Source organism: Felis catus, chromosome A2 (genome assembly GCF_018350175.1).
Source record: "Felis catus isolate Fca126 chromosome A2, F.catus_Fca126_mat1.0, whole genome shotgun sequence".
Lineage (NCBI taxonomy): Eukaryota > Metazoa > Chordata > Mammalia > Carnivora > Felidae > Felis > Felis catus.
This window is the reverse complement of record NC_058369.1, coordinates 78,028,270-78,054,903: the sequence shown is the minus strand read 5'-3', so window position 1 is coordinate 78,054,903 and position 26,634 is coordinate 78,028,270. Positions and strand designations below refer to the sequence as shown.

Here is a 26,634-nt window from a genome sequence, read left to right as displayed (position 1 = left end):
AGTACAGCCTTGGGTGACTCCCCTAAGATACTGCTTTAATGTAACGATGACAGCCAGAATGACTACCCATTTCGTGATTCAAAAATTCAAGTATCTGCAAAAGTTCTTGCTTGCGACTTCACCAATTCTGATGTTTTTGAATATTATCAATGAAATTACTACCTTTCCTAGCTAGAAAGAAAAAAAAAAAAGAAAGAAAGAAAAGAAAAAGACAGACAGGAAGTTGACTAGGGAGGAGATACCTGATCCAGACAGTTTGAAAGTCGAGAATGTGAAGCGTGGTTGGGCGAGGTATCTCAGTCCCAGAGAGAAGTGTAAGAATGAACAAAGATGAAACAGGTTGAGGGCGTGTTGTCACAGTGTGGGGTTTCAGCATCTCACGCTGCACCTTGAAAATTAGAACTTGATCATTTAACTGGATGATTTTATGCATCTATCCATTTCAGTATGCTTAAGAACAACGCTTACCACCTTGAGCCATTATAAAGTGTCAGAGACTGTGATGGATGAGTGCTTCACATCTCTCTCTTTCTCTCTCCTGAAGTTTCAAACATAAGGTACCTAATTGATGAACCCCCATGTACCTATCGCCCATGCCGAACAAGCATATTACCTTTTTTAATCCTCACCTCCACCCTTTGAGGTGAGGTATCACTAAACCCATCTTACAGGTGGGAAACAGGCGCAGAGATTCTCTAACTAGCTCAAGTCACCCTGATACGAAGTGGTGGGACCAGCATTCCTGGGCCCCACTTCCAAAACCCCTGTATCTTCGGGCGCACATCATTGCCTTCCTCTACCTTCTCCTTCTGCCACCTCGTCGAAGAGTGTTAACAGAAAGTGCCTGTCCCGTGACCAAGCCCTCTGTGTCTCCGCTCCCAGGTCGCGCAGGGCATGGAGCTGGACAACTATGAACAGCCCGTGGTTCTGAGAGAGGACAACCGCCGCCGGCGCCGGAGGATGAAGCCGCGCAGCACCACGGCCAGCCTGTCCTCCATGGAGCTCATCCCCATCGAGTTCGTGCTGCCCACCAGCCAGCGCAACAGCAAGACCCCCGAGACGGCGCTGCTGCACGTGGCCGGCCACGGCAACGTGGAGCAGATGAAGGCCCAGGTGTGGCTGCGCGCGCTGGAGACTAGCGTGGCGACCGACTTCTACCGCCGGCTCGGCCCGGACCACTTCCTCCTGCTCTACCAGAAGAAGGGCCAGTGGTATGAGATCTACGACAAGTACCAGGTGGTGCAGACCCTGGACTGCCTGCGCTACTGGCAGGTGCTGCACAGGAGCCCGGGCCAGATCCACGTGGTGCAGCGGCGCGCGCCCTCCGACGAGACGCTGGCCTTCCAGCGGCAGCTCACCGCCCTGATCGGCTACGACGTCACCGACGTCAGCAACGTGCACGATAACGAGCTCGAGTTCACGCGCCGCCGCCTGGTCACCCCGCGCATGGTCGAGGTGGCCGGCCGCGACCCTAAGCTCTACGCCATGCACCCGTGGGTGACATCGAAGCCCCTCCCGGAGTATCTGTTGAAGAAGATCACCAACAACTGCATCTTCATCGTCATTCACCGCAGCACCACCAGCCAGACCATCAAGGTCTCGGCCGATGACACCCCAGGCGCCATCCTCCAGAGCTTCTTCACCAAGATGGCCAAGAAGAAGTCTCTGATGGATATCCCCGAAAGCCAGAGCGAACAGGATTTTGTGCTCCGCGTCTGCGGCCGGGATGAGTACCTAGTGGGTGAAACGCCCATCAAAAACTTTCAGTGGGTGAGGCAGTGCCTCAAGAATGGAGAAGAGATTCACCTGGTGCTTGACACGCCTCCAGACCCAGCCCTGGACGAGGTGAGGAAAGAAGAGTGGCCACTGGTGGATGACTGCACGGGAGTCACTGGCTACCATGAGCAGCTGACCATCCACGGGAAGGACCACGAGAGTGTGTTCACCGTGTCCCTGTGGGACTGTGACCGGAAGTTCAGGGTCAAAATCAGAGGCATTGATATCCCCGTCCTGCCCCGGAATGCTGACCTCACGGTTTTTGTGGAGGCAAACATCCAGCATGGGCAGCAAGTCCTTTGCCAAAGGAGAACCAGCCCCAAACCCTTCACAGAGGAGGTGCTCTGGAATGTGTGGCTCGAGTTCAGTATCAAAATAAAAGACTTACCCAGAGGGGCTCTACTCAACCTCCAGATCTACTGCAGCAAAGCTCCGGTGCTGGCTGGCAAGACCTCTGCAGAGACTCCCAGTTCCGAGTCCAAAGGCAAAACTCAGCTCCTCTATTACGTGAACCTGCTGCTGATAGACCACCGATTCCTCCTGCGCCACGGGGAGTATGTGCTCCACATGTGGCAGATATCTGGAAAGGGAGAAGACCAAGGGAGCTTCAATGCTGACAAGCTCACGTCTGCGACAAACCCAGACAAGGAGAACTCAATGTCCATCTCCATTCTCCTGGACAATTACTGTCACCCAATAGCCTTGCCTAAGCATCGCCCCACCCCTGACCCCGAAGGGGACCGGGTTCGAGCAGAAATGCCCAACCAGCTTCGGAAGCAACTGGAAGCAATCATAGCCACTGATCCACTTAACCCTCTCACAGCAGAGGACAAAGAATTGCTCTGGCATTTTAGATATGAAAGCCTTAAGCATCCAAAGGCATATCCTAAGCTGTTTAGCTCCGTAAAATGGGGACAGCAAGAAATTGTAGCCAAAACGTACCAATTGTTAGCCAGACGGGAGGTCTGGGATCAAAGTGCTTTGGATGTGGGGTTAACAATGCAACTCCTGGACTGCAACTTTTCAGATGAAAATGTAAGAGCCATTGCAGTGCAGAAACTGGAGAGCTTGGAGGACGATGATGTTCTGCATTACCTCCTACAGCTGGTCCAGGTAGGGATTCTGGTGTTCTCAAGGGAGCACTCTTCTCAAGAGTTTATTTTCATGTGCACAGGCACCCCATTCAGTTGTCACCAAATGCCCTTTGCCCATATAGCATCACAGTCAGTCAATGGAGATCTGATGAAGCCACTTCAAACAGTAGTAAACTGTTCCATTTACTTTTTTTACTGTCTTTGAAGGGTTGCCAGCAATCATTTTGAGGACATGGTATTTTGCTTTTTAGGAAAACTGGCCCTATAGGAGTAGCTTCTTCTCATTTACTATATTAGTGACAGATGCGATTAGTGGAATGCTCCCTTGTACCAAGGCTCTGAGGCTGCAAGTGATTTACATGCGTTTCGTGTATTATCACACTGAACTCTCCAAACAACTATGATGGAGGTCAAATTAACATTTGCATTATATATATATGGAAACCGAGGCTTAGAGAGTCTAAGTAATGTGCTCAAGGTCACATACTTTTAAAAAATCAGACCAGAAATCAAACCCAGGCAGATTGCCTCCAGGCCCTGCTCTTTTCTCTGCCTCCAATTTCCTGCATCAATCCAGGGTGAGGGGGTGCCTGGGTGTATCAGTTGGTTAAGCGTCCGAATTTGGCTCAGGTCATGATCTCGGGGTTCGCGAGTTTAAGCCCTGTGTCCGGCTCTCTGCTGACAGCTCGGAGCCAGGAGCCTGCTTCGGATTCTGTGTCTCCCTCTCTCTCTGTTCCTCCTCTGCTCTCTCACACACACTCTCTGTCTCTCTCTCAAAAATAAATAAACATTAAAAATTTTAAAAAAAATCCGGGGTCAGGATAGTGTGTCTCAGAGAGAAAAGCTCACCCTCTTTGATCACGCTTATAATTCATAGAATAACATCTCCTATCTGGGTGGGACCTCAAAAGCCCGTCTCTTCAGACAGGTCTGGTATAGGATTTCCACTCCTGTTCTCACACCTTTCCAAGTAGTCCAGAAGGACGAAGTGATTTGCCTCAGGTTTACCTAGGAAGTTGAAGAAAAAAGGAGGCACAGTTCTGCACACCAGAGCACTTCTGAGACCGTATTGTGCTGTTTAACAAGGAAGAGGAAGTAAAGGAATTGGAACAGAATGCTATTTTAGAGTGCAGACATGTCCCTCCATTAATTCAACAACATGTACTGTGCACTTCTGGATGCTAGAGAGATCAGTGATCACAACAGAGCCTGTCTCTGTCCCCCTATAGCTTGTGATGTCGTGGGGAAGACTGACATTAAATGCATTAAATGCATACACATACAAACAGATATTTCATAACAAATTGTGCAAGTGCTCTGGGGGAAATCTGCAGGGTATTATGAGAAAATAGGCAGGGGTCCTGGAGATATTTAATTTAGATTGAGGAAACCAGGGACAGTTCTGAGTAAGTGATGTTTGACCTGATCTCTTTATTTATTTTTTTTTTAATTTTTTAAAAATGTTTATTTATTTTTGAGCGGGAGACAGACAGAGCATGAGCATGGGAGGGACAGAGACACACACACAGAATCAGAAGCAGGCTCCAGGCTCCGAGCTGTCAGCACAGAGCCTGCTGCGGGGCTCAAACTCACGAACCATGAGGTCATGACCTGAGCCAAAGTCGGATGCTTAACTCACTGGGCCACCTAGGCACCCCTGACCTGAGCTCTTGAGGATTAGCCACTCTTAGTGTTAGACACTAAACTCTGTAATCATTATTTGTAGTTAGAGGAAGGCCCTGGAGTTTTCTGAGCATTTTGAATATTCTCAACTTTAACTCTGAATCTTTGCCTTCTCATTAAGCAGATACTTGAAACATTACACTTGACCTTTGCCTTCATCTGTTAAATGTATCTAATAGTTTTCTCTGCCTACTAGTTCAGATAGTGACATAAGACAAATGAAAATGAATGAAAATTAATTCACTAATGAATTATTTTTCATTGTCATTTTCACAAGTAAATTTTGCAGAATTGGAAAATGAATCGTGTTCTTCTTGGAAATGTTTTAAATGAAAGAGGTCAATAAGTAATATTAACATTGAATTTGTGGTCATAAATTTGAAAAAGAGTAGTCATTTGTAAAACTATTTGAGACATTTTCAGATATGGCTGAATGACTCATTCCTGATTAAAATGGTCTCCTAGTTGAGATCTGCATTGTGTTTACAGAAGTGAAACACGAATAAGGTTGAAACGACTCACGTTTGAACTGGAAACTTAGAAAAACAATTCTGAAGTCTGTACCAGTGGCCAAATAAACCACATTCTCAGAATTCAGACCTTCACGGCAGCTACAGGCACCTACCGGCCCACAGCCATGAAAAGCATCTTTGAGGAGCGCCTGGGTGGCTCAGTCAGTTGAGCGTCCAACTTTGGCTCAGGTCATGATCTCATAATCGTGGGTTCAAGCCCCACATCGGGCTCTGTGCTGACAGCTCAGAACCTGGAGCCTGCTTCAGATTCTGTGTCTGCCTCTCTCTCTCTCTGCCCCTCTCCTGCTCACACTCTGTCTGTCTCTCTCTCTCCCCCAAGAATGAATAAACATTAAAAAAAAATTTTTTTTTAAAGAAAAGAAAAGCATTTTTGGAAGCATGTCAATATTGATTATTTCCAAACTGGAAAACCAGAGTAAGAACTGGAAATTGTACCAAGAACCACACAGGCCCTAAAAGATAAAGTGGAATGGGAATTTCCCTTGTTCCTTGGGAAAAAAAAAAAGGTAGACCATTTCTATCTGTAAAGAAAATACTGAGATATTTCATTTTAAGCCTCTCTTTATGCACACACATGATATCAGCCTATAAAACTATCTACACATCTGTTAACAATTTAAACTATGTTAGTCTTGCCATAAAATTGTGAACTATTGCAGACTTACTGTAAATACTAAGAATGGTATAACAAATGTTCCTATACCCACCATTCTAAATTATTTTTTTATATTTTATTGGTGATTTTCTTCAGTCATAGAGCTGTCTGCCATGCAGGTCAATACCTCTATAACAGCCAAGTGATACAAAAACTACAAACCCTAGGAAGCACATAAAATCAGAGACTTTTCGGAAAAAACTCTCTGTATACACTGCCGCATGGCAGAGGGTAGTGATCACTCTGTGTGGGTGGATCCAGGCCTGCTGTTTACTTGGAGTAAGAGCCCATGAGGTAGCGTGGTGACCTGCCAGGGAGATGCGAAACACACATCTTGAGCTGAAGGGAAGCTATAGAATTTTTACGATCTTCACCTCTAGCATATTTTTCTTGTTATATGTTGCGTCTCCACTGTGCGTTTTCTTTCCAACAACCTCTTTTACATTCCTCTTTTAAGGATGTGTTACAGTCATCCGCATATTTCCCCTCTATCCTTCCAATAAGTCATGTAAGCCCTTAATGGGAGCCAAAGCCTAACCTTTGACGGTAGCAAAAGAACATAACTGGAGTCAAGAGTTCTGGTTTCTAATCCCAGTCCCTAAGCAAGTGGCTCACTCTGACCCAAAGTGTCCTCAAAAAGAAAGGGTTGAGTGAAGTCACTGGTAAGATTGTCATCAGCCTAGCCAGAAAAGACCCAGTAAGGCAGAGCGCTTTTCCTCCATTTCCTTTTTCCCCTGATTAACCAACACAGAAATGCAGCCCTACAAATGCCCCTGTGTTCTTCCTTTAGGCTGTGAAATTTGAACCCTATCATGACAGCGCCCTCGCCAGATTTCTGCTGAAGCGTGGCTTACGAGTAAGTACTTCCACTTTGAGAATAGTGTGACCTTTTAAAAGTTAGCGAGAACTGACTGATAGAGCATTAGTCACAACTGTTCACCCTTCTTGTTCCCACCTTCAGAACAAAAGAATTGGTCACTTCTTGTTTTGGTTCTTGAGAAGCGAGATAGCACAGTCCAGACACTACCAGCAGAGGTTTGCAGTGATCCTAGAAGCCTACCTGAGGGGCTGTGGCACAGCCATGCTGCATGACTTCACCGACCAAGTGCAAGTGATCGAGATGCTACAGAAGGTCACCCTTGATATTAAATCGCTCTCTGCTGAAAAGTATGATGTCAGTTCCCAAGGTATGGTGCCTCTATTTCCAATGCCATTATCCCTGCGATTCTCCTTCCTTCGGGGAGGCGGGCTGTACCTTCCTAAAGGAAGCCAAGAACACATTTTTCAATCTTCCATCTTTGTGGAGTAAGCAAATTTAAAGTCCTCCTTTTACAAGTTCGTATTTTTTAAAACTATGGATATATGCTAATGATGAATTTATAATAGATGTTGAACTCTTTGAAAAATTTAAAAAGCATGCAGATGTAAGGTGTATATTTAAGAACAGTTGCAGGCCTGAAACTAATATTACACTGTAGGCTAACTCACTGAATCTCAATTAAAAACTTGAAACTAAAAAAACAAAAACAAAAACAAAAACAAAAAACAACAGTTGCACGCACACGAAGATTAGTTATTTGCAAATATTTACTTTTTTCCTTCCTTTCAATATATGTGTATAATTTTCAAATTTTCAGTCTTTTAAAGAAATGAATTGGGGTGCCAGGGTGGCTCAGGTGGTTAAGTGTCCAACTTCAACTCAGGTCATGATCTCACATAACAGTTCGTGAGTTTGAGGCCCATGTCGGGCTCTGTGCTGACAGCTCAGAGCCTGGAGCCTGCTTCAGATTCTGTGTCTCCCTCTCTCTCTGCCCCTCCCCCACTCACACTCTGTCTCACTCTCTCTCAGAAAATAAGTAAACATTAAAAAAAATTTTTAAAAAGAAATGAATTATTGAGAAGCTATTTAAATTTGTGTATATATATTTATATATGTCAGTGTACTTCTATTTTTATATATATTTATATAGAGATTAGCATAATTATACACAGACATATATACCTCCTCTCTGATGTCATTTCCAATATGATCTTATCCCTAATAAATCCTGTCCCTGCCGCTAGGAAAATTAATCACTCTTTCTCTATATTCCCCTAGGCTTGGGTTGATACTATATTAAAATATAGTCATTGACACATCTTTCTGGTCTGGTAAACTGCATGAGCCTTGCAACTAGGGGATATTTTTTATTCATTTTTATATACACAGACCCAGCACTATGGCTCATAATGGACACATATACTAACATAGTCAGCTAGTATTTTGAATATTCTGAATTTCCACTTTTCCCCTTGAATTCTTTTCCAATACACCAATAATGTTCTCTCCAAAAAAATAATCGTGGTCATAATCATCTTACTTTTATTTTCATTGTAAGTAAGAAAGGGAAACACTTGTACCAGCTTCTAGTATGTTATCCAGGGAGAAATTTTTAACCTATATATTTTGTCTTAGAATTTAGAATTCTAAAGAACTCTTGAGTTTGAGGCTATCACACTGTCTCTACATAACCTGACTTCTTCTTTTGAAAAGAATTTATAGAACCCTAACTGAATTGCATTTGATATGGTCTTTGAATGTCTGTTCCCCAAACCAAATGGCAGTTCAAAGTTTCACATCTTGGAAAGAGAACAACAGTATATATTCCTTAGCATTACCTTCAAAATATCCTTCCCTACCTGATTGTCTTGGCCTCCCATATCTTTACTCGCATGCTTCTATCCACTGCTGTAGTATTGTGTACATGGTTGTATTGCTCGCAGTAAACCTGACTTATCTCGCCACGTCTATGGTTAGTTCCTCAAAGACAGAAACCTACACCCTTTGCTCCCACTCCACACCAGACCAAATGTATAGAATGTTATGAATAGACGTGGCCTCAGGAAATGCTATAGATAATGTCGGTGATTATTTGAACTCATGTAACTTTGTGCACTTCTGACAATTACAGTTATTTCACAACTTAAGCAAAAACTTGAAAACCTGCAGAATTCGAATCTCCCAAAAAGCTTTAGAGTCCCATATGATCCTGGACTGAAGGCCGGAGCACTAGTGGTAGGTATCACCTCGATGTCCCCAAGTGGTCTTTATGTCTTGTAACTGTCTGTGCACGCTTCACGGGGCCTTGTGGGTAAAAGCGAATGTTTCTGTAGAGACAGAGAAGCTGGAAAGTCCCTGGACGGGCTTCTGTCAAGCCTTTCTCTAACCACTAGCTCCTCAAAGCCTCAAAACCAGGCAGTCTCCCATCCATTTTGTTTTAAATCAGCTTTCTTAAGGAATCATTTACATATAATAAATTTTGTTTGTTTTAAGTGGGCAGTGCAATGAGTTTTGACAAACGTATGCAATCACATAACCACTGCCATTGTAACCAGGATACAGAACACTTCCATAGAGACGTTATAGGGAAGGTTCTTTCATGTTCCCTTGCAGAGGTAGTCCTTTCCTCCTTCCATCCCCTATCCTGAACAACTGATCTGCTTCTGTCATGTCATTTTCTAGAATTTCATCTAGTGGAATCATACAGTATGTAGTTTTTGTATCTGGATCCTTTTACTTAGCACGGTGCTTTTAAGATCCATCCACATTGCTGTGTGTGCCATCTGTTCCTTTTTATGACTGAGTAGTAGTCCCCTGTGTGGATATACTATGATTTATTTTCCATTCACCTTTTGAGTAAATATTTAACAGTGAGATAGTTGAGTCATGGTACATGTGTGTTTAATTTTATAAGATACTGCTGAACTGTTTTTCCAAAGTGTGTAACATTGTATATTCCCACCATCAATGTACATGAGTTCCCACTGTTCCACATCTTTGCCAATACTAATTATCACCAATCTTTTTAATTTTAGCCATTCCAATGGTGAAGTGGCATCTCAATGTTGCATTTCTGTAATGATGTTGAGTATCTTCTCATGTGCTTATTTTCCATCTTCTATTGAGAAGTTTCTGTTCACATCTTTCATTCATGTTTAATATGGGTTGCTTTCTTGTTTTTGAGTTGTTTATATATTCTAGATACAAATCCTTTATCAGGTATACATTTTACAAATTCCAGTCTGTGGCTTACCTTTTCATTTTCTTAGTAGTATATTTCAGAGAGCAGAAGGGTTTTTAAATTTTTATTAAGTCCAATTCATCACCTTTTGTATAGTTTGCTTTTGTGTATCCTAAGAAACATTTGTGGGGCGCCTAGGTGGCTCAGTTGGTTGGGCGTCCAACTTTGCTCAGATGATCTCACAGCTCATGGGTTCAAGCCCCATGTCGGGCTCTGTGCTGACAGCTCAGAGCCTGGAGCCTGCTTCAGATTCTGTGTCTCCCTCTCTCTCTGCCCTTCCCCCACTCACACTCTGTCTCTCTCTTTCTCTGTCTCAAAAATAAATAAACATTAAAAAAATGTTTTTAAATAAACATTTGCCTAATCCAATAATACTCAACCTGGAGAGACACCCCCAACACACACACACACACACACACACACACACACACAAACCCCAGGGAACATTTGGTAATGTCTGGAGGTATTTTTTACTGTTACAACTGGGAAAATTCTACTGGCATCTAGTGAGTAGAGACCAGGGATGCTGCTAAACATCCTACATTGCACAGGACAGCCCCCCAGCAACAATGAATAATCTAGCCCAAAATGTCAACAGTGCCAATGTTGAGAAAGACTGCCTAATTCAATGTGACAAATATTTTTTCCTGGAAGTTTCATAGTTTTCACTCTTACATTTCAGTATTTGATCCAGCTTGGAGTTAATTTTTGGGTATGATGGAAAGTAAAGATCAGGTGTGGTTTTTTTGGTATTGAATATCTAACTTTCCTGGCACCATCTGTTGAAATACCTCAGCGCTTTTGTCAAATATCAACTGCCCGTATATGTGTGGGTCCATATCTAGATTCTCTAGTTCACTTCATTGATCTAAATATCTGTTACCTAGTGCTCGCTTCGGCAGCACATATACTAAATATCTGTTACCTCATGCTCTTGGTTACACTCAGATAATACACCACTTCACGTGTGCGTAAGAATCTTACAACAGTATACTTCCATTAACTTCTTCCCGACCTTTATGCTATTTTTGTCATGCTTTTACTTCCTACATATGTCATAAACCCAATAATAATTATTATTGCCTTAAATAGTTAAAAATAGATTTAGCAGACTTAATAGATTAAACTTACATATGTAAATGTATATATATAATATAAATATAAATATATATATCTATATAAATATGTCATATAGATAGATAGATAGATAGATATATTTACCCACACATTTACCACATTTTGGGACTCTTTATTTCTTTGTAAAGGTTTGTGTTTCCATCTGGCATCATTTTCCTTCAGCCTTAAAAATTTCTTATAGGGGCGCCTGGGTGGCACAGTCGGTTAAGCGTCCGACTTCAGCCGGGTCACGATCTCGCGGTCCGTGAGTTCGAGCCCCGCGTCGGGCTCTGGGCTGATGGCTCGGAGCCTGGAGTCTGTTTCCGATTCTGTGTCTCCCTCTCTCTCTCTCTGCCCCTCCCCCGTTCATGCTCTGTCTCTCTCTGTCCCAAAAATAAATAAACGTTGAAAAAAATTAAAAAAAAATTTCTTATAGTGCAAGTCTTCTGGCAAGAAATTCTTCCAGCTTTTGTTTGTCTGAAAACCTCTTTATTCCACCTTCATTTTTGAAAGATGTTTTCCCTGAATATAGAATTCTGGGTTGGCTTTTTTTCCTCCCTTTCAGCAGCTTTTTCTTTGGGTTTGCATATTTTCTGTAAGTTTCCCGTCATTCTTACCTCTGATTTCTGTATGTGTCTTTCTTCCCCAGGCTACTTTTAAGACTTTCTTTTTGGTACCATGGTCTTCAGCAATTTGATTAGGATCAGCCTTGGTATAGTTTTCTTTATGTTTCATTTCCTAGGGTATGTTGAGCTTAGATAAACAGCATAGTTGCTCTGTAGTAATGGGCACATGGGAGTACCAGAGCCCTGTAGGAGTGAGGCATGCAGAGGACAGGATCTGTTATTGCCTCTTGAACACCTCCACAGACTCATAGGGTTCCTCGGAATACAGTTTGAGAATCCTTGCTTTTAAGTGTTATAACTTGCTCTCCTATAACATTTGCAGATTTGGTAAGAACGCTTTCTGTATTTTTACCCAAATCATTGAACATCATCTTCCAACTAGGACTTTGTTTTTTGTTTTTTCAATTTAAATCCAAGTTAATTAACATATGTGTAATAATGGTTTCAGGAATAGAATTTAGTGATTCATCACTTACATATAACACCCCGTGCTCATCCCAACAAGTGCCCTCCTTAATGCCCATCACCCATTTAGCCCATCCCCCCACCCACCTCCCCTCCAGCAACCCTGTTTATTCTCCGTATTTAAGAGTCTCTTGCGGTTTCCCTCCCTCTCTGTTTTTATCTTATTTTTCCTTCCCTTCTCCTATGTTCATCCGTTGTGTTTCTTAAATTCCACATATGAGTGAAATCATATGATATTTGTCTTTCTCTGACTTCTTTCCCTTAGCATAATGCATTCTAGTTCCATCCACATTGTGGCAAATGGCAAGATTTCATTCTTTTTGATTACCAAGTAATATTCCATTATATATAAATCCCACATCTTCTTTATCCATTCAAAAGTCAATGGCTCTTTCCATACTGTGGCTATTGTCAATAGTGCTGCTACAAACATTGGAGTGCATGTGCCCCTACAAATCAGCAATTTTTTATCCCTTGGATAAATACCTAGTAGTGTAATTGCTGGGTCATAGGGTAGCTCTATTTTTAGCTTTTTGAGGAAACTTCATCCTATTTTCCAGAGTGGCTATACCAGTTTCCATTCCTATCAACAATGCAAAGTGTTTCCCTTTCTCCACATCCTTGCCAACATCTGTTGTTTCTTGAGTTGTTCATTTTAGCCATTCTGACAGGGGTGTGAGGTGGTATCTCATTGTGGTTTTGATTTGCATTTCCCTAATGATGAGTGATGTTGAGCATCTTTTCATGTGTCTGTTAGCCATCTGGTTGTCTTCTTTGGTAAAGTGCCTGTTCATGTCTTCTGCCCATTTCTTCACTGGATTCCTTGTTTTTGGGATGTTGAGTTTGATGAATTCTTTATAGATTTTAGATACTAATCCTTTATCTGATAGGTATTTGCAAATATCTTCTTTTCCAACTAGGACTTTGTACTGGCTGTTTATAATAATATTTTGCAAGAGGATTTACGCGTCCACGATATGTGTTCATTATATGTAGGAAACATGTGACTATTTCCTTACAGATTGAAAAATGTAAAGTGATGGCCTCCAAGAAAAAGCCCCTATGGCTTGAGTTTAAATGTGCCGACCCTACAGCCCTATCAAATGAAACGATTGGCATTATCTTTAAACATGGTGATGATCTGCGCCAAGACATGCTGATTTTACAGGTATGCTACCATTAAGGAATTTTTTGTTCAATTACCTGAAAAAAGAATTCTGTATTTGATCTAAAAAATGCCTGCTACTGATTTTATTCCCATTCTCCTATTTTGTCCATGTACAATGATCGAAGATTTTGTAACAGAGAGTTGGCACTGGGAAAACATGGCTGTGGGCCATTAGATATGTGATCTAGTGAGCATCTCAATGCTGTCTATTCCTGAGAAGAAGCATATCCAACTTTCCCATATAGCCAGATATGTCTCCCTCACCTAACCTCTCTTTTATACATCCCATTCCTAGTGTAGTAACATAAAATATAGACGTATGTACCCACCTGGCATCCACTTTATTCATATTTATATAGACATATCTGTGCACCCACAAGTGCTCTCTTTATATACTTCACTTTGATCTACATCCACATCCAGAAACTCAAGTGAATGATTTGATAGGAAGGAGACAGAAGAATGACACATAAGTGACTGAAGAAATCGTGCAGTTAAGTAACAAGCATGAATAAGTTACTAGACCAGAAGGTGGACAGTAATCAATGTTAATCATTTTGCATATTTTCTAACATTTCTGGATCAACTTTAGCTTTGCAAACCTGGAAAGTAATCTTCTCCATAGTCCACTGTTGTAGAGTAACACAATTCCTAATATTTAATGTGGTTTATTTAAAATAGGCAAACCTCATTGATTTAAATGTAGCCTATTAAAAAATTGGTCATGTTTTCAATTCTCTCTGTGTGTTTCTGCTTGTACTTGTTTCTAATATGGAAACAATAATACCTCTTGCTCTCTTTTCAAGAATACTATGTGTATTGTCCCGGAAGTATTAAAAGAAAGAAAGAAAAAGAAATCCTTCAAACCTTTTGAAGGTTTGCTGCCTTTCAAATAAGTCCATAGAATCTTCTGATTCTTGGCAGACAAACTCTTCAGAAACACAAAGCATCACTGTGTTCCTCTCCTTTTGAGGGGAACTTTGCACTTGCCCTTTATGTACTTGTTTCCCTGCTGAGGCACACTGCTTGGCAGGTGAGGGCAAGTTAGGTGAGGTCTTGAAGCCTTAGTCTCTTCATGTGCAGAATGGGAATATTAATCATATTCATGTTATAGGGTAAATGCAAAAGATTAACACAAAACAGCACTTGGTAAATTAGCAAGCATTCTCATCAGTGCTAGTGTTGCCTTGGTTTAGCCCCAGAGTGCCTTATGGATAAAAATTTCTAAGAATGGTAGGGGAGAACACTTTGTTGTGATGGTAAAATATACATAAGTGGAGTGGAACATTTGAATGCTGAAACACCACTGCAACCTCTCCCCACACAAACTCCACGTATCCTCTTCCCCAGGGTCCATCTCAGGGACCAAAATTAACAGGCTCCCAGGGAAGGGGAACTTTAGAGCATCAGGTTGATAAATATAGTTGTGACTTACAGATTTTATGCTGACATATATTTTGTGTTACCAGACACAAAATACATGTTGTTTTTTTAAGGGAGAAGAAAAATTATTAAACCAATGTAATGGAAACGTTTTTGTGTTTGATGTCTAGATTCTACGAATCATGGAATCCATTTGGGAGACTGAATCTCTGGATCTGTGCCTCCTGCCATATGGTTGCATTTCAACTGGTGACAAAATAGGTATGTGATTACCTCAGGAGATGAATATACCACTCAGCTCGTTCTAAAAGATCGTAAGTCCTTTTTTTAAAATGTCTAGTTATTTTTGAGAGGGACAGAAACAGAGAGAGACAGAGAATAAGTGGGGAGGGTGGGGGGTGGGAAGAGAGAATGGGAGACACAGAATCCAAAGCAGGCTCCAGGCTCTGAGCTGTCAGCACAGAGCCCAACGCAGGGCTCAAACCCACAAACCGCAAGATCATGACCTGAGCTGAAGTTGGATGCTCAACTGACTGAGCCACCCAGGCACCCCACTAAGCTGAGCATCTGACTTTTGATTTCAGCCAGGTCATGATCCCAGGGTCATGGGATCGAGCCCCACATGGGGGCTCTGAGCTGAGTGTGGAGCCTGCTTAAGATTCTCTCCCTCTCTCTCTCTCTTTCTCTCTCTTCCCCCCCCGTCCCTACCCCGCTTGTGCACACACACTCTCCCTCTCTCTCAAATAAAAAAATATTGAAAAATAAAATAAGGGATCATAAGTCCTTTAGCGTAGGCATTTAATAAGTGAAAAATTACAATCATAATCCAAATAGAAAAGGAAGAAAATGTTCCAAGGTTGGTGAATGTGACTCTTGATTTAATATGGATCTGTTGAAAATACATGAATGTGTGATTTAAATCCCTGTGACTATACATGGAAATGATTTTCATAAGAACTTGTTCCCTCCTCTTTACTTCTCCACCTCTAAATTGTAACTCGTTTCACTGCACATAAAACCTCTCTCTCACAAATAACGTTTAAAAATAGACGCAAAGATCTGTCACTTATTTTAATATCTTAGAATTCACATTATTGAAACTATTACATACTCTACTCTTAGGTGCTTTTACAGACATTTAACATTTTTGTTTCAAGCAGACATATTTTTATTCAAGTTTCCAATCCGAGAACTGTACAAAACCACTTCCATTTGACCCTGTGATTAAAAAAGGAAAAGGCACCGTTTGCCAAGCACATATGCTCAGCACATAAGTGCTTTTACTTATTGCCTTTGAAAGCCAACCTTTCCTCTTTTCATTCAGGGACTGAAAGCATGTCCCACAAAACTTCTGCATCTTCCTCCTTTTCTTTCTCTCTCTCCTAAGAAAACCAAACCAGGGAAATAGCCGCCTGGTTGAAAAGCCCTCTGCCCTCCTGTCAACAGAGACCCAGCCATTCCTCCTCTGGGTCAGGCCCCAGGCCCCAGTGTCCATCAGCCTCTGTGCATCTTCTCATAGGAATGATCGAGATCGTGAAAGAGGCCACGACAATTGCCAAAATTCAGCAAAGCACCGTGGGCAACACGGGCGCGTTTAAAGATGAAGTCCTGAATCACTGGCTCAAAGAGAAATGCCCTATTGAAGAAAAGGTGAGCTCCAGCTTTTCCCGCACTCTGAAGGCTCCTTATGAGCTGTCATTCATGTAGCAATAATGGGTTTGCATTTTCAAAGGATCTACCGATGTCGTGCCTCCTGAGGTGTGGCAAAATACTTTACCTGTGAGGCCGTGGGGGTTTTAAGTGCCTTCCCGTGTGACACAGCATATCTGTGTAAGACGGAAGCTCTCAGTTCAGAATGCCAGTGAGTATTTGTTTGTCCTTTGACTATCAGGCATGCTTTGCATAAAATTTGGTTCTATGAAATAACTTGGTGGGAACTTTTTACGACCACCTCCTTTTGATGTTCGGCAGAAAAATCTATTTACCGTGGATAGGTCCTTTCCTACCTGGGACATGCCACATATCCTCCAAAGTAATTTCTGATGTACCTCTGCACTCTAAATGGTGAATTAGAGATCCTGAAAACATCAGTTTCACCATCCTTGCGAAGTACACATGCTGAATCCTTCACAAGCTGCGTGGTTAGGCTGGCTGTTTGGCTGCTGTTTCAAGTTCTGCGGTACAGGATTACCACTTCTCATTTGCATGGTTAGCAGCCCTTTGGGTAGGAAATATAATTAGCAGCATTTATTAGTCTATGTGTGGATTTGTGAACCCATGCATACGTGAAGTGGTCACAAGCAAAACATATGTTCTCCACTGAAGGAGAAATTATTATAGGTTCTGTAGCATTGGCAAACGATGGCATGGAGAGGAAATGAACCCTTTGATTAAATTACCATTGCTCTTTGACTCTTCGTTTCCTCCATGTGCTATTGTGAGTCACTGAATCTTCGCCTAGAATGTAAGGAGAGCAAGGAGAAAGTTGGCATGTAGCAGATAGGATGTTAATGAAATCAGGTGCCATGAACTTGAAACTGGTTCCCAGAATAGTACCTTTTTGGAAGTCGTTTATAACAGATCCACACTGCTCTTTGTAGCTAGAGCACAACTAATGTTCAGATGTGTCTAATTAGTTTCAGGCAGCAGTGGAGAGATTTGTTTATTCCTGTGCTGGCTACTGTGTGGCTACCTTTGTTCTTGGAATAGGCGACAGGCACAACGACAATATTATGATCACAGAGACAGGTGAGTTTATTTATTATAATTTGTTTTTACAGTGGTAAAGCATACAGGACATAAAATTTACCAACCATATCAACCAGTTTTAAGTGTGTAGTTAAGTGGCATTAAACACATTCACCCTGTGGGGCCCCTGGGTGGCTCAGTCTGTTAAGTGACAGGTGTCTGCTCATGATCTCACAGTTGTGTGGATTCAAGCCCCACATTGGGCTCTCAGCCTGGAGCCTGCTTTGAATCTTCTGTCTCCCTCTCTCTGCCCTTTCCCCACTCATGCATGTGTGTGTGTGTGTGTGTGTGTGTGTGTGTGTGTGTTCTCTCTCTCTTTCAAAAATAAACATTAAAAAAATTTTTTAATACATTCACATTACTGTGCAACCATCACCATCATCCCCCAGAACTTTCTCATCTTCCCCAACTTAAACACTGGCCCCACTGAACTGGTACTAACTCCCCATTTCCCCTATCCCTCAGCAGAGAGTAATATTTAAAGAGTTTAAGGTTGGAGTACACATCTAGAAGTCATTACTATGTAGGAACATAGATGTTGCGATCACCCCAGAGAGGAAGAAGATACCAGAAATGAGACCTAAGAAGGAAAAGCGATTAGCTAGAAAGATAAGTAGGGGCATATCCCAGAAGCTGGTGAAGGAGGGTGTGATCGATAGTGTCAGATGTTACACGGAAGCAACAAAAAGAACTCCCAGACATCCTTAAATCTGAGATGCTCTGCCTTCCTAACCTACCTCATGTCACGAGTTCACTGACCACTCTGACCATGGTCAGTATCGGCTGCCGTGCCATGAAAAGTATCTCTAAGAAATTTGGACCAGTTTAAAAGTAGGATCCAGAAAAAGCACCATATTGAGGTAAACTGCTTACTCTCTGTGAGAATCAAAAGACATCACGTATTTATGGACCATACGTATGATACAGGCTATCTAAACAAGAAGAGATGATGGTAATCATGGTAGCAACAGCGACAGTGGTAGAAACTGACTCAAAGGAGATTCACAGTGATGTATTTCTATGGTGCTACTCAAAAGGAAAAGGTGAATGCCTTCCCCCACCCCCCACCCCCACCCCCACCCCCACCAAGCAGAGCAAACCATCAGTCTATCCTGAGTCATATAAAGGGCATAAGAGAATCTCGGGCAAAATGATGACAGATTAGCCAGAGAGTTCTGACTTCTATTTCTAAGAATAATTCTCAGACGAGACGAGAATTTTTTTTAATGGCATTTGGCTGTCATCTGAAGAACACCAGAAGGATATCAAAAACACACTTGGTTCAAAGAGTGCTTTGTGGTTACTACCATACACACCTGCTAAGCCGAAAAATATCACAAGCTGATAAAACAGTGTAAAAATAGCTCTCTCGCCCAAGATAGCTCATTTTCAGGCAACTTAAAAAATATCTCAGGAAATAAACAAACCAGTGTTGTTACAAGTGCTTATGCCCGCGTAATGATGTCAGACATTTTCTTCTCTTAAGGAAATCTATTTCATATTGACTTTGGACACATTCTTGGGAATTACAAAAGTTTTCTGGGCATCAATAAAGAGAGAGTGCCATTTGTGCTAACCCCAGACTTCCTGTTTGTGATGGGAACTTCTGGAAAGAAGACAAGCCTGCACTTCCAGAAATTTCAGGTAACTGGCCTCCCTCTTCATTGCCTCTGCCTCCTCCCAGAGTACCAATCAGATAGTGCCTTCAGAGCACAGCAGCCTTCCCCCTCACTCCACGTTAAGGCTTCTCTGCTTCTGACTACCCTCCCTCCCCTCTGTTCCCTCCATTCCATCCCTGAGTACAAAACGTGGTTTCCCATCTAAAACCAACCAGGAAGCAAGAGAGAGCATTCCGTTAATCAAATAGAGAGCAAATAGAGAATGCCAGGATGGCACTGTGCCCAAAAGGGGCTTTCAGGAGGAGCGTCTGGTAAGCAGGTTTAGCCTTTGAATATTTATCAATTCAAGACTGTCTGGAAGATCCAAATTCCACATGTATTTTTTCAGGACTCTCAAACAATTGTGAGCTTCTGATTTTTGCTGCAGGTGTGCGTTTATCAGGTTACTACAGAGGGAATTCTGGCCGCACCACTGTATGTAGTCCCCTTTCGGTGAAGGACAGTCTCTTCCCTCACTTGATCCTGTCAACTCCACTGCGGGTTGTACAGAAAAGCTCAGGCCTGCCCTGCTCACCTGTAAACAAGCTCCTGCATGGGTCACCCCATCTCCCTGGAAGTGTTCACATCCTGCTTTCTTTGTCACTCCTTCCTGGTCTCCATCCACTTTTGACTATCAAATATTTCAAAAACGCAAGGAGTAAAATTTTCACGCTTGCAAATTCAATAACTGTGAAGGAACAGACCTCGAAATTACTACGTAATGACTACATAAAATACCTATCTATAGCCCACACAGACACAAAACAGATCCGTAGAGGCAAAGAGGGATTCCTTTATATGCACAGGCGCCTTGGGTCACCTTTAAAGAGTGCCCCCGCCCCCGGCCCTCCCCACTTTAGGCCTGTCTTAAACCCAGTGTGGCTTGCAATTAGGTCAGGAACAAGCCTTTTTTCACAGTCTCTTCTTGAGTTCCCTGTTATCCTTGGGACATGGCCTGGGCCTTGAAATTGCGTGGAACAGGAACTAGGATGTATGTATTGTTTTGAAACCTGCCTGTTCTTGTTTCTTCTCCCGGCTGATTTCGATTTGATTACAGGACTTACCCGTCCCCCAGCCCCCACAGTTCTAGGAGCCTTGTCAGAGAAACTGAGATCTTTGGGGCCAGATGGTCTTAGGATTTTTTAGTGTGTGTTTCTGGGTAAACTCAACTGGGTTTACTATTTCCAGGGATTTGACACATTTCAGTCCTGTTTTTCTTTAAAGTTAAAAATCACATATGTTGACAACTTCCTGGAACAGAAAAATGGTTCCAAAAATAATAATAATAACCTGGAAGAATTTTACCATTTAAAGAAGTGGGGGACACTCAATTCTCCTGCAGAGGAGGGGGTTCATCTACCTAGCTTCAAGCACAGCGGCAGTCCTGCCACCAGGAGAGGCAGGCGCAAAGGCATCCGCCCTCGCTGGCAGGCTCTCCTGCTTTCTGTGCCTTCTCTTCCTTTTTGTCAGCATCGCTCCCCAGAATGACCACCCAGAGCGCCCGTGCCACCCCTAAAATCCCAGCAGCACTTCTTCCCGTAATCTTCTTTGTTGTTAAGTTTCAAAATATTCTTTAATGAAAAGATTGGGGATATGGGAGGCCAAGGAGAGGTTGCTCCCGGCCCCAGGCAGCTTCCACTCCAAGCATGAAACCTTTGCAAGGCGCCTTTGTGCCAACCTCTTGGTCTGGGACCAGTTCTCCGTCCCTGTGACCAAAGCTGCTCTCTTAAAATCACTAAAACCTCTTTTTTTTTTTTTAAGGGATTTTTAAAGGGATTATTTGAATGAAATGTGTAGAATGCTTCCCCCAGTGCCTAGACCACAGCAAGGGTCTTCCAACTTTGAAAACTTTTAAGTTGAGAAGCCCTCTCACAAATGAGATCTCAAGTCCAACGGCAACATATGAAACACAAGAAAGTAGTAGCATTGTTCTGGTTAAAGAGCACACGGGGGTCCAAGCTCTGCCTGCTTGCCCCCACCCCCCCAACCTGCGCCCTTGTCTGCCCCCACCCCCCCACCGGACAACAGGAGAAACAGTGGACATATATACATCTATGTGTACAATTATACAGACACAGGCTTTCTAAAGTTTCCAGCTTGATAAAGATGAGCAGCAGGTTTTTCGTCATTTGACTCAGACCTTGTGACAATTTTTTTTTTTTTTTAAACACACTACTAAGCCTTCCGGATGTTTTTCTGTTTTTTAGTTTTATGTTCCCTTTTTGAGATGACATCCTTCAGGCTCTGGGAGTACATCTCTAAACCCTCTAAATAGCAACGCAGGATCTTGTATACTAAAACTGCCACTTTTAGGTAGGCTGGGAAATGTTGTATATATTTACATTTTGAATCAAAGGTGTCCTCATTTCCAGTGAACCGCTAATTTTGAATGGGAAGGTTATTTAATGCATGCAGCACATTTAAATAACCTGTTAGGGAGGGTGGATAAAAGCTGACCCACTTTTTGTTAAGGGTGAGGTGAGCCTTCCCCACAAAGATTTAAAAATATATCTAGCTCTTGGCTGGTGGATAGAAGGCCAGAAAATGAAAGAGGAAGGCACTGTTTTATCCCACCCCTTTCTTTTTTCCAAACTACTCAGTTTAGCCCCGGACCATATTAATAAATTGTTTCTAGAATAGGGCAGACTTCGGGAGCAAGCTGTAATCGGACAAAAAGACATAAAACCAAGGCGTACTTACTACTTGAGTCCAGGAATATCTGTTAGCCTGCGGAGCACGGTCCTATACACCAGGTGCTAAACATGTACATTTCAGTGGTGACGATGTTGATAAATACATTCTCTTTTGAAAACTCTCTCCCTTACTGAAGAGTGAAAAGAGAAAACAATATTTTACCCCAATAATTTATTTTAGAACCACTTTGCTTTAAATGTCACTAAACGGTTTTAGAACATAGATTACATGCAAATACATTTATATCATTAGCAAGTGAAATTTGCCTTCCCCTTTATTTTTATATAGGAATGTGGGGGCTTCGTTTCTAATTTTAAAAGTAGTAAGTGTTTCTTTTTAAAAAGCCAACAAAATATTTAAAATATCAGAAGGATATTAAGAACCCATTATCCCGCCTTCCAGAAATAACACTGTCAACATTTTAGTGTTTTTCCTTCATTCTATTATTTGGTATTATACAAGGTTATAAATTAACAAGAATTTGGTTAAAGACGGAACTTTACAGATACAGTGTGACTCCCTATGAACTGTTCAGTGGCTTCTCACCTCACTTTGAATAAAATCTAACTAAGCTTTCCCTACAAGGCTCTCCCCAGTCTCTCATTTGGTCAAGGTCACAGTGGCTTTCCTCCACATCCTCCCCATTCCTGCCTTCTCCCTGGAACACCCTCAGATCTCAGCCGCAATGTCATTCCTCAGAGCAGACCCCCAGTGAGGTCCCTTGAGTTATCCTTTGCCTCAGCCCCTGCATGTTGCCTTCACAGCACCTATGACAGCATATCATTATATGTATGAGTCTGTGCAGCAGGACCACCCCTGACCTGACTCCCTCATCAGGGACCTGAGACCTAGTGAGCGCTCAGTGGTTATTTGCTGAGTGGAGGAGAGAAGGTTGGGGGGGTGGGGAGGGGGACAGTCTGGAATTGGTTAGTGGCTGGATGAGGCCAGGCGACCTCCTTGGATTTCCTCCTTCTCCATAATACATTGTATTCTGTGAGTTTATGAAATATCAACTCAGGCATAGATTGACAAGCTCCTGCCACACATATGTTAATAAGCCTTCAAGATACAGGTTAAATATCTACACATCAGAAGAGGAAGTAATCCTAGTTATGAAATCTGATGTGTTTTTTTAAATGTTTATTTGTTTTGAGAGAGAGAATGTGTGCTAGCTGGAGAGAGGCAGAGAGAAAGAGAGAGACAAACTTAAGCAGTCTCCACGCAGTGCAGAGCCTGACATGGGGCTCAATCTCACAATGATGAGATCACTACCTGAGCCAAAATCAAGGAGTCAGACTCTTAACCAAATGAGTCACCCAGGCGCCCATGAAATCTAACATTTTATTAAATTATACAAAAATGTGGGATGCCTGGGTGGGTGGCTCAGTTGGCTGGGCATCCAACTTTGGCTCAGGTCATGATCTCACAGCTTGTGGGTTTGAACCCTGCGTCAGGCTCTGTGCTGACGGCTCAGAGCCTGGAACCTGCTTCAGATTCTGTGTCTCCCTCTCTCTCTGCCTTTCCCCCACTCACGCTCTGTCTCTCTCTGTCTCAAAAATAAGTGTTACAAAAATTTTTTTTTAATCATACAAAAATGTAAGTGTCACATGGTGCCTGTTTACATTTTTGTGGAGAGTTCCTTAACAATATAAATATACATATTTTTCCCCGATGGGATCAGTTAGCTCATGCCAAGAGAACAGGACACACAGTCATACCTATAGTGTACTTTCAATATGGAACAGTTTCCAAGGAGTGTCAACAACTTGGCCTAGTATATAAACAACTATTTTGAAGATGTTCTTTGGACACAGTAGGCACTAAGCAAATGTATGTTCAATACAGCTGAAGAAACCAGGGGAGCCCAATAACACCTTCACAGGTGCATCGGCATAAAGCAGGCGGCTTGATGAGCATACTTAAAAGGAAGGCATTTGCCCCTAGATGTCACTCTTAAGAAACATTTTATAGGAGAGCACTCTGGGACCCATTCGTTGTGTTATTTTAGTCTCGGGTGCAGCTTTATCAGGCCCTGCCTGGTGCCCACCGCTGGTGGAGCTGTCCCCACCCCAGGGCGTACCCCGGAGCCTTCACCTGCAGGCTCAGCCCTGTGCCCAGTCTCCATGCAGTGTCCTGACCTGGGCTGTTAGGAAACCTTTATTCAAAGTCTATCTCTGCTGCCATCTTGCTCTCATCTTGGATCCCAGAGTCTTTTAACTACTACTGCCTCAGTTAATCCACCTCTAGGACTGGGGTCCTGCTCCCTCCTGCCACTTGCCTTGTTGGAAATGCAAGTACTCTCCTTCACCCCAGCCACAGGGACCTCCCGGGCCACAGGGACCTGACCATCTGACCACTTCTGAGGACTATGGTCCCCTCCCCATTATTTCCCATCCCTATTTTCTGACTGCCCTTGTGTGGTAACCCTGCACTAGTCTACACCAGTAGCTATCTATACTTGTAACCTTCCAGGCTGGGCTTTCTCAGCCTCCTGCTCCATCCTGTTATAGTCCCCAGGCCCTGTTCTTCCATATCCAAGATAGCATACCATTTCAACACACACTTCTTAACTACCCTCTACATTTCAGGCCTGTGCCAGGCCCAGAGAAGGCCCAAGTCCTGCTGTAGCAAGGCAAGATGTCTTTACAGTTGAATAGCCTTCCAATATGACTTGTTCACAGATTCATCCTGATTTTAAAGCATTGAATCTTAGCATTCCTTCATCGTGTGTTTGCAGATGCCCAACAGTGTTCCAGACTCTGTTCTGGGCACAGGTGGCCAGGAGCACAGCCCTGACACACTGCAGAAGACACACACACACACACACACACACACACACACACACACACACAGCTTTGTTCTAAGGATTGCAAAAGTGGTTTGCAGGGGGAGCAATCCTGCCCTGGGGGATGGAAAGGGACTGCCAGTGAAGGGTTCTCATCAGCCCTTGATAAGATCAGTTCCATTTGTTAGGCAGATACAGGGAGGGGAGGAACACCCAAGCAGAAAGAATAACATTAGCAAGGGCATGAAGTGCGTATTTAGTATCAGTATTTAAGAACAAAAAGTACAGTTGTTTGGTATGGTTGGAACACAGGTATTGATGTGAATGTGTCCTGGAGTTTGGGTCAAGAAAGGAGATCCGCATTCCATTTGAAGCAGTGCAAGGGCTGGATTAGGGGGGTTAGAGAGCAAAGCAAAGAAGTCATTTAGAGCTCAATTGGTTAACCACAAATGACTGTAATAGAGGCCTACTATAGGTCAACAGGGAGATGACAAGTTTATCTGTCAAACTGCCCACAATACACTGAATTGATAAAGGATTCACTCTCAGGACCTGCACCCAGGACCACTAACAAGGTCAAGCTCAGCCTTCTTGCCAGGCCTGAAGATGCTCAGTACTGTACTATCCATTGGAAGATACTGTCAGAGAAGGGTCCAGCATCAGCCATTTGTAGGCGTTTGAATCCCCTGGTGAGGTACCTGCCCCAGACGCAGACTTGAAAGATGGCCTTGAATTGGACTGATGTGTTAATCTACCAGCATGCAGGGTCACTCAGTGTCTAAGATATTAGACCCCTGTGACTTTTAAACATTTATGGAGAATAAGCTTCCAACTGGTATCTTCTTTCAGTGTTTAGTTTCTTTTAGAGAAGTGTTTTGTCTACCTGAAGAATATTACCGAGGGGGTTACTCACCATGTTACCAAAAGTGTACTCTTTATAGAGATCCTCTTGTGAAATCTCTATCAGGCCATAATCTCTAGAAAAGCTGTGTTTCTCCTAACATTTTTAAAAAACTCTTCTGAGCATTGGTTAAATAATGGATTTGATTTTCCTTTTGGCTGCAGATATATTTGAAGACCACCCATAGCAAGTAAACAGCATTTGTGATGTATAGCGTTAAACTGGTCTCTGTTTGAAATCCACTGTGATCTTTTCCTTTGTCATTCCTTTCCTTTTTCTACCCAATTCTAATTAATGTTATTTTGACTTTTGTGTATCCAGGTAATCCACCCTCAATCTTTTTCGGAACAGGCTAGTGCGTGCACGCGCATACACACACACACACACACACACACACACACACACACACCTACATACAATCCATTTAGAATATGTGACTAAAGCAGAACGACCTAATTGTAACCTTTAGGTTTCGAATGAGCTTCCAAGTATCTGAGAAGCGGGCAATACCGCCCTTTCCCTGCTAGACAGAACTAGTCTGAGAATCATTCTTAAGAGGTCCTTAGGGATAAGAATCCTAATTCAAACTCAGCAAACACACAGCCAAGAGTCAGACACACTCTTCTTTCAGATTTCTCGGAAAGTGCTTCCTCCTGCCTTATGAGCTCGGCTAATAGGTGACTCTCTGTTTTGCCAAAATAACTTCTAAAGGCATTGCTTGGCCAATTCATTAATTTTTATACAAAACAAAGATAAAATCCTCTTTGACAGAAATACCATTTCTCTCCACCGTCTCCTTCCTCCAGCAGACAGCGGCAGCATTAATATTTAGGAAAAGTCAGTGGGTGAGGACGTTGCTTTTCATTGACGGCTATTTGTGAGTTTTCTTCTCTCTCTTCTCTGGGCCCCGGAGTTCCTGTTTTGTAGTCCTGGGGCTACTTCCTCATTTGTGTCAAGATGGACAGTAATATTTCACTTCCACTTTGTTCTCTAGATGGAAATAGAGGAGTTTGTTTTAAGAAAAAGTAGGCCCATTCCGTATGACCCTGCACAGTCTAAGGCAGCCAGAACTCACTGGCAGTTAAGAAGAAATTAGGAGACTGTGTATAGAAAGTTTTCAGTTTAGTGAACTACGTTGGGCCGGTTAACAAATCAACTCCAAGTTTGGACCCCGAAATGATCATGAAGTCCTTTGTTCCCAAGACTTATGGGAGTGGTAGCTTTGTAAAAACAATCCTCTCTTTTGGTACTAGATGCTCTAATCAAGGCACTTGAATCAACTATGAAA

At 42.7% G+C, this 26,634-nt stretch overlaps 1 protein-coding gene and 1 long non-coding RNA gene across 4 annotated transcripts in view; one reads left to right on the top strand and one right to left on the bottom strand.

Moving 5' to 3' along the window:
• Positions 1–26,634, bottom strand: part of LOC105260372 — a 197,466-nt gene that overhangs the window by 70,984 nt on the left and 99,848 nt on the right. Inside the window, exons 5-10 of the long non-coding RNA XR_002740444.2 lie at positions 26,124–26,336; positions 21,667–21,790; positions 19,502–19,654; positions 16,960–17,017; positions 6,802–7,000; positions 2,165–2,356 (exon numbers count right to left, since the gene is read on the bottom strand). This is a non-coding gene — a long non-coding RNA (uncharacterized LOC105260372). The remainder of the gene's footprint in view (positions 1–2,164; positions 2,357–6,801; positions 7,001–16,959; positions 17,018–19,501; positions 19,655–21,666; positions 21,791–26,123; positions 26,337–26,634) is intronic.
• The window catches only part of PIK3CG (phosphatidylinositol-4,5-bisphosphate 3-kinase catalytic subunit gamma), a 33,340-nt gene that overhangs the window by 1,407 nt on the left and 5,299 nt on the right, over positions 1–26,634 (top strand). For all 3 annotated transcript variants that reach the window (XM_045052256.1, XM_019825344.3, XM_045052257.1), the window contains exons 2-10: positions 883–2,889; positions 6,532–6,597; positions 6,703–6,928; positions 8,693–8,796; positions 13,031–13,177; positions 14,731–14,821; positions 16,080–16,210; positions 17,197–17,308; positions 18,795–18,952. In XM_045052256.1, coding sequence (XP_044908191.1) covers positions 895–2,889; positions 6,532–6,597; positions 6,703–6,928; positions 8,693–8,796; positions 13,031–13,177; positions 14,731–14,821; positions 16,080–16,210; positions 17,197–17,308; positions 18,795–18,952 — 3,030 coding nt within the window. In that variant the 5' untranslated portion in view covers positions 883–894. The remainder of the gene's footprint in view (positions 1–882; positions 2,890–6,531; positions 6,598–6,702; positions 6,929–8,692; positions 8,797–13,030; positions 13,178–14,730; positions 14,822–16,079; positions 16,211–17,196; positions 17,309–18,794; positions 18,953–26,634) is intronic.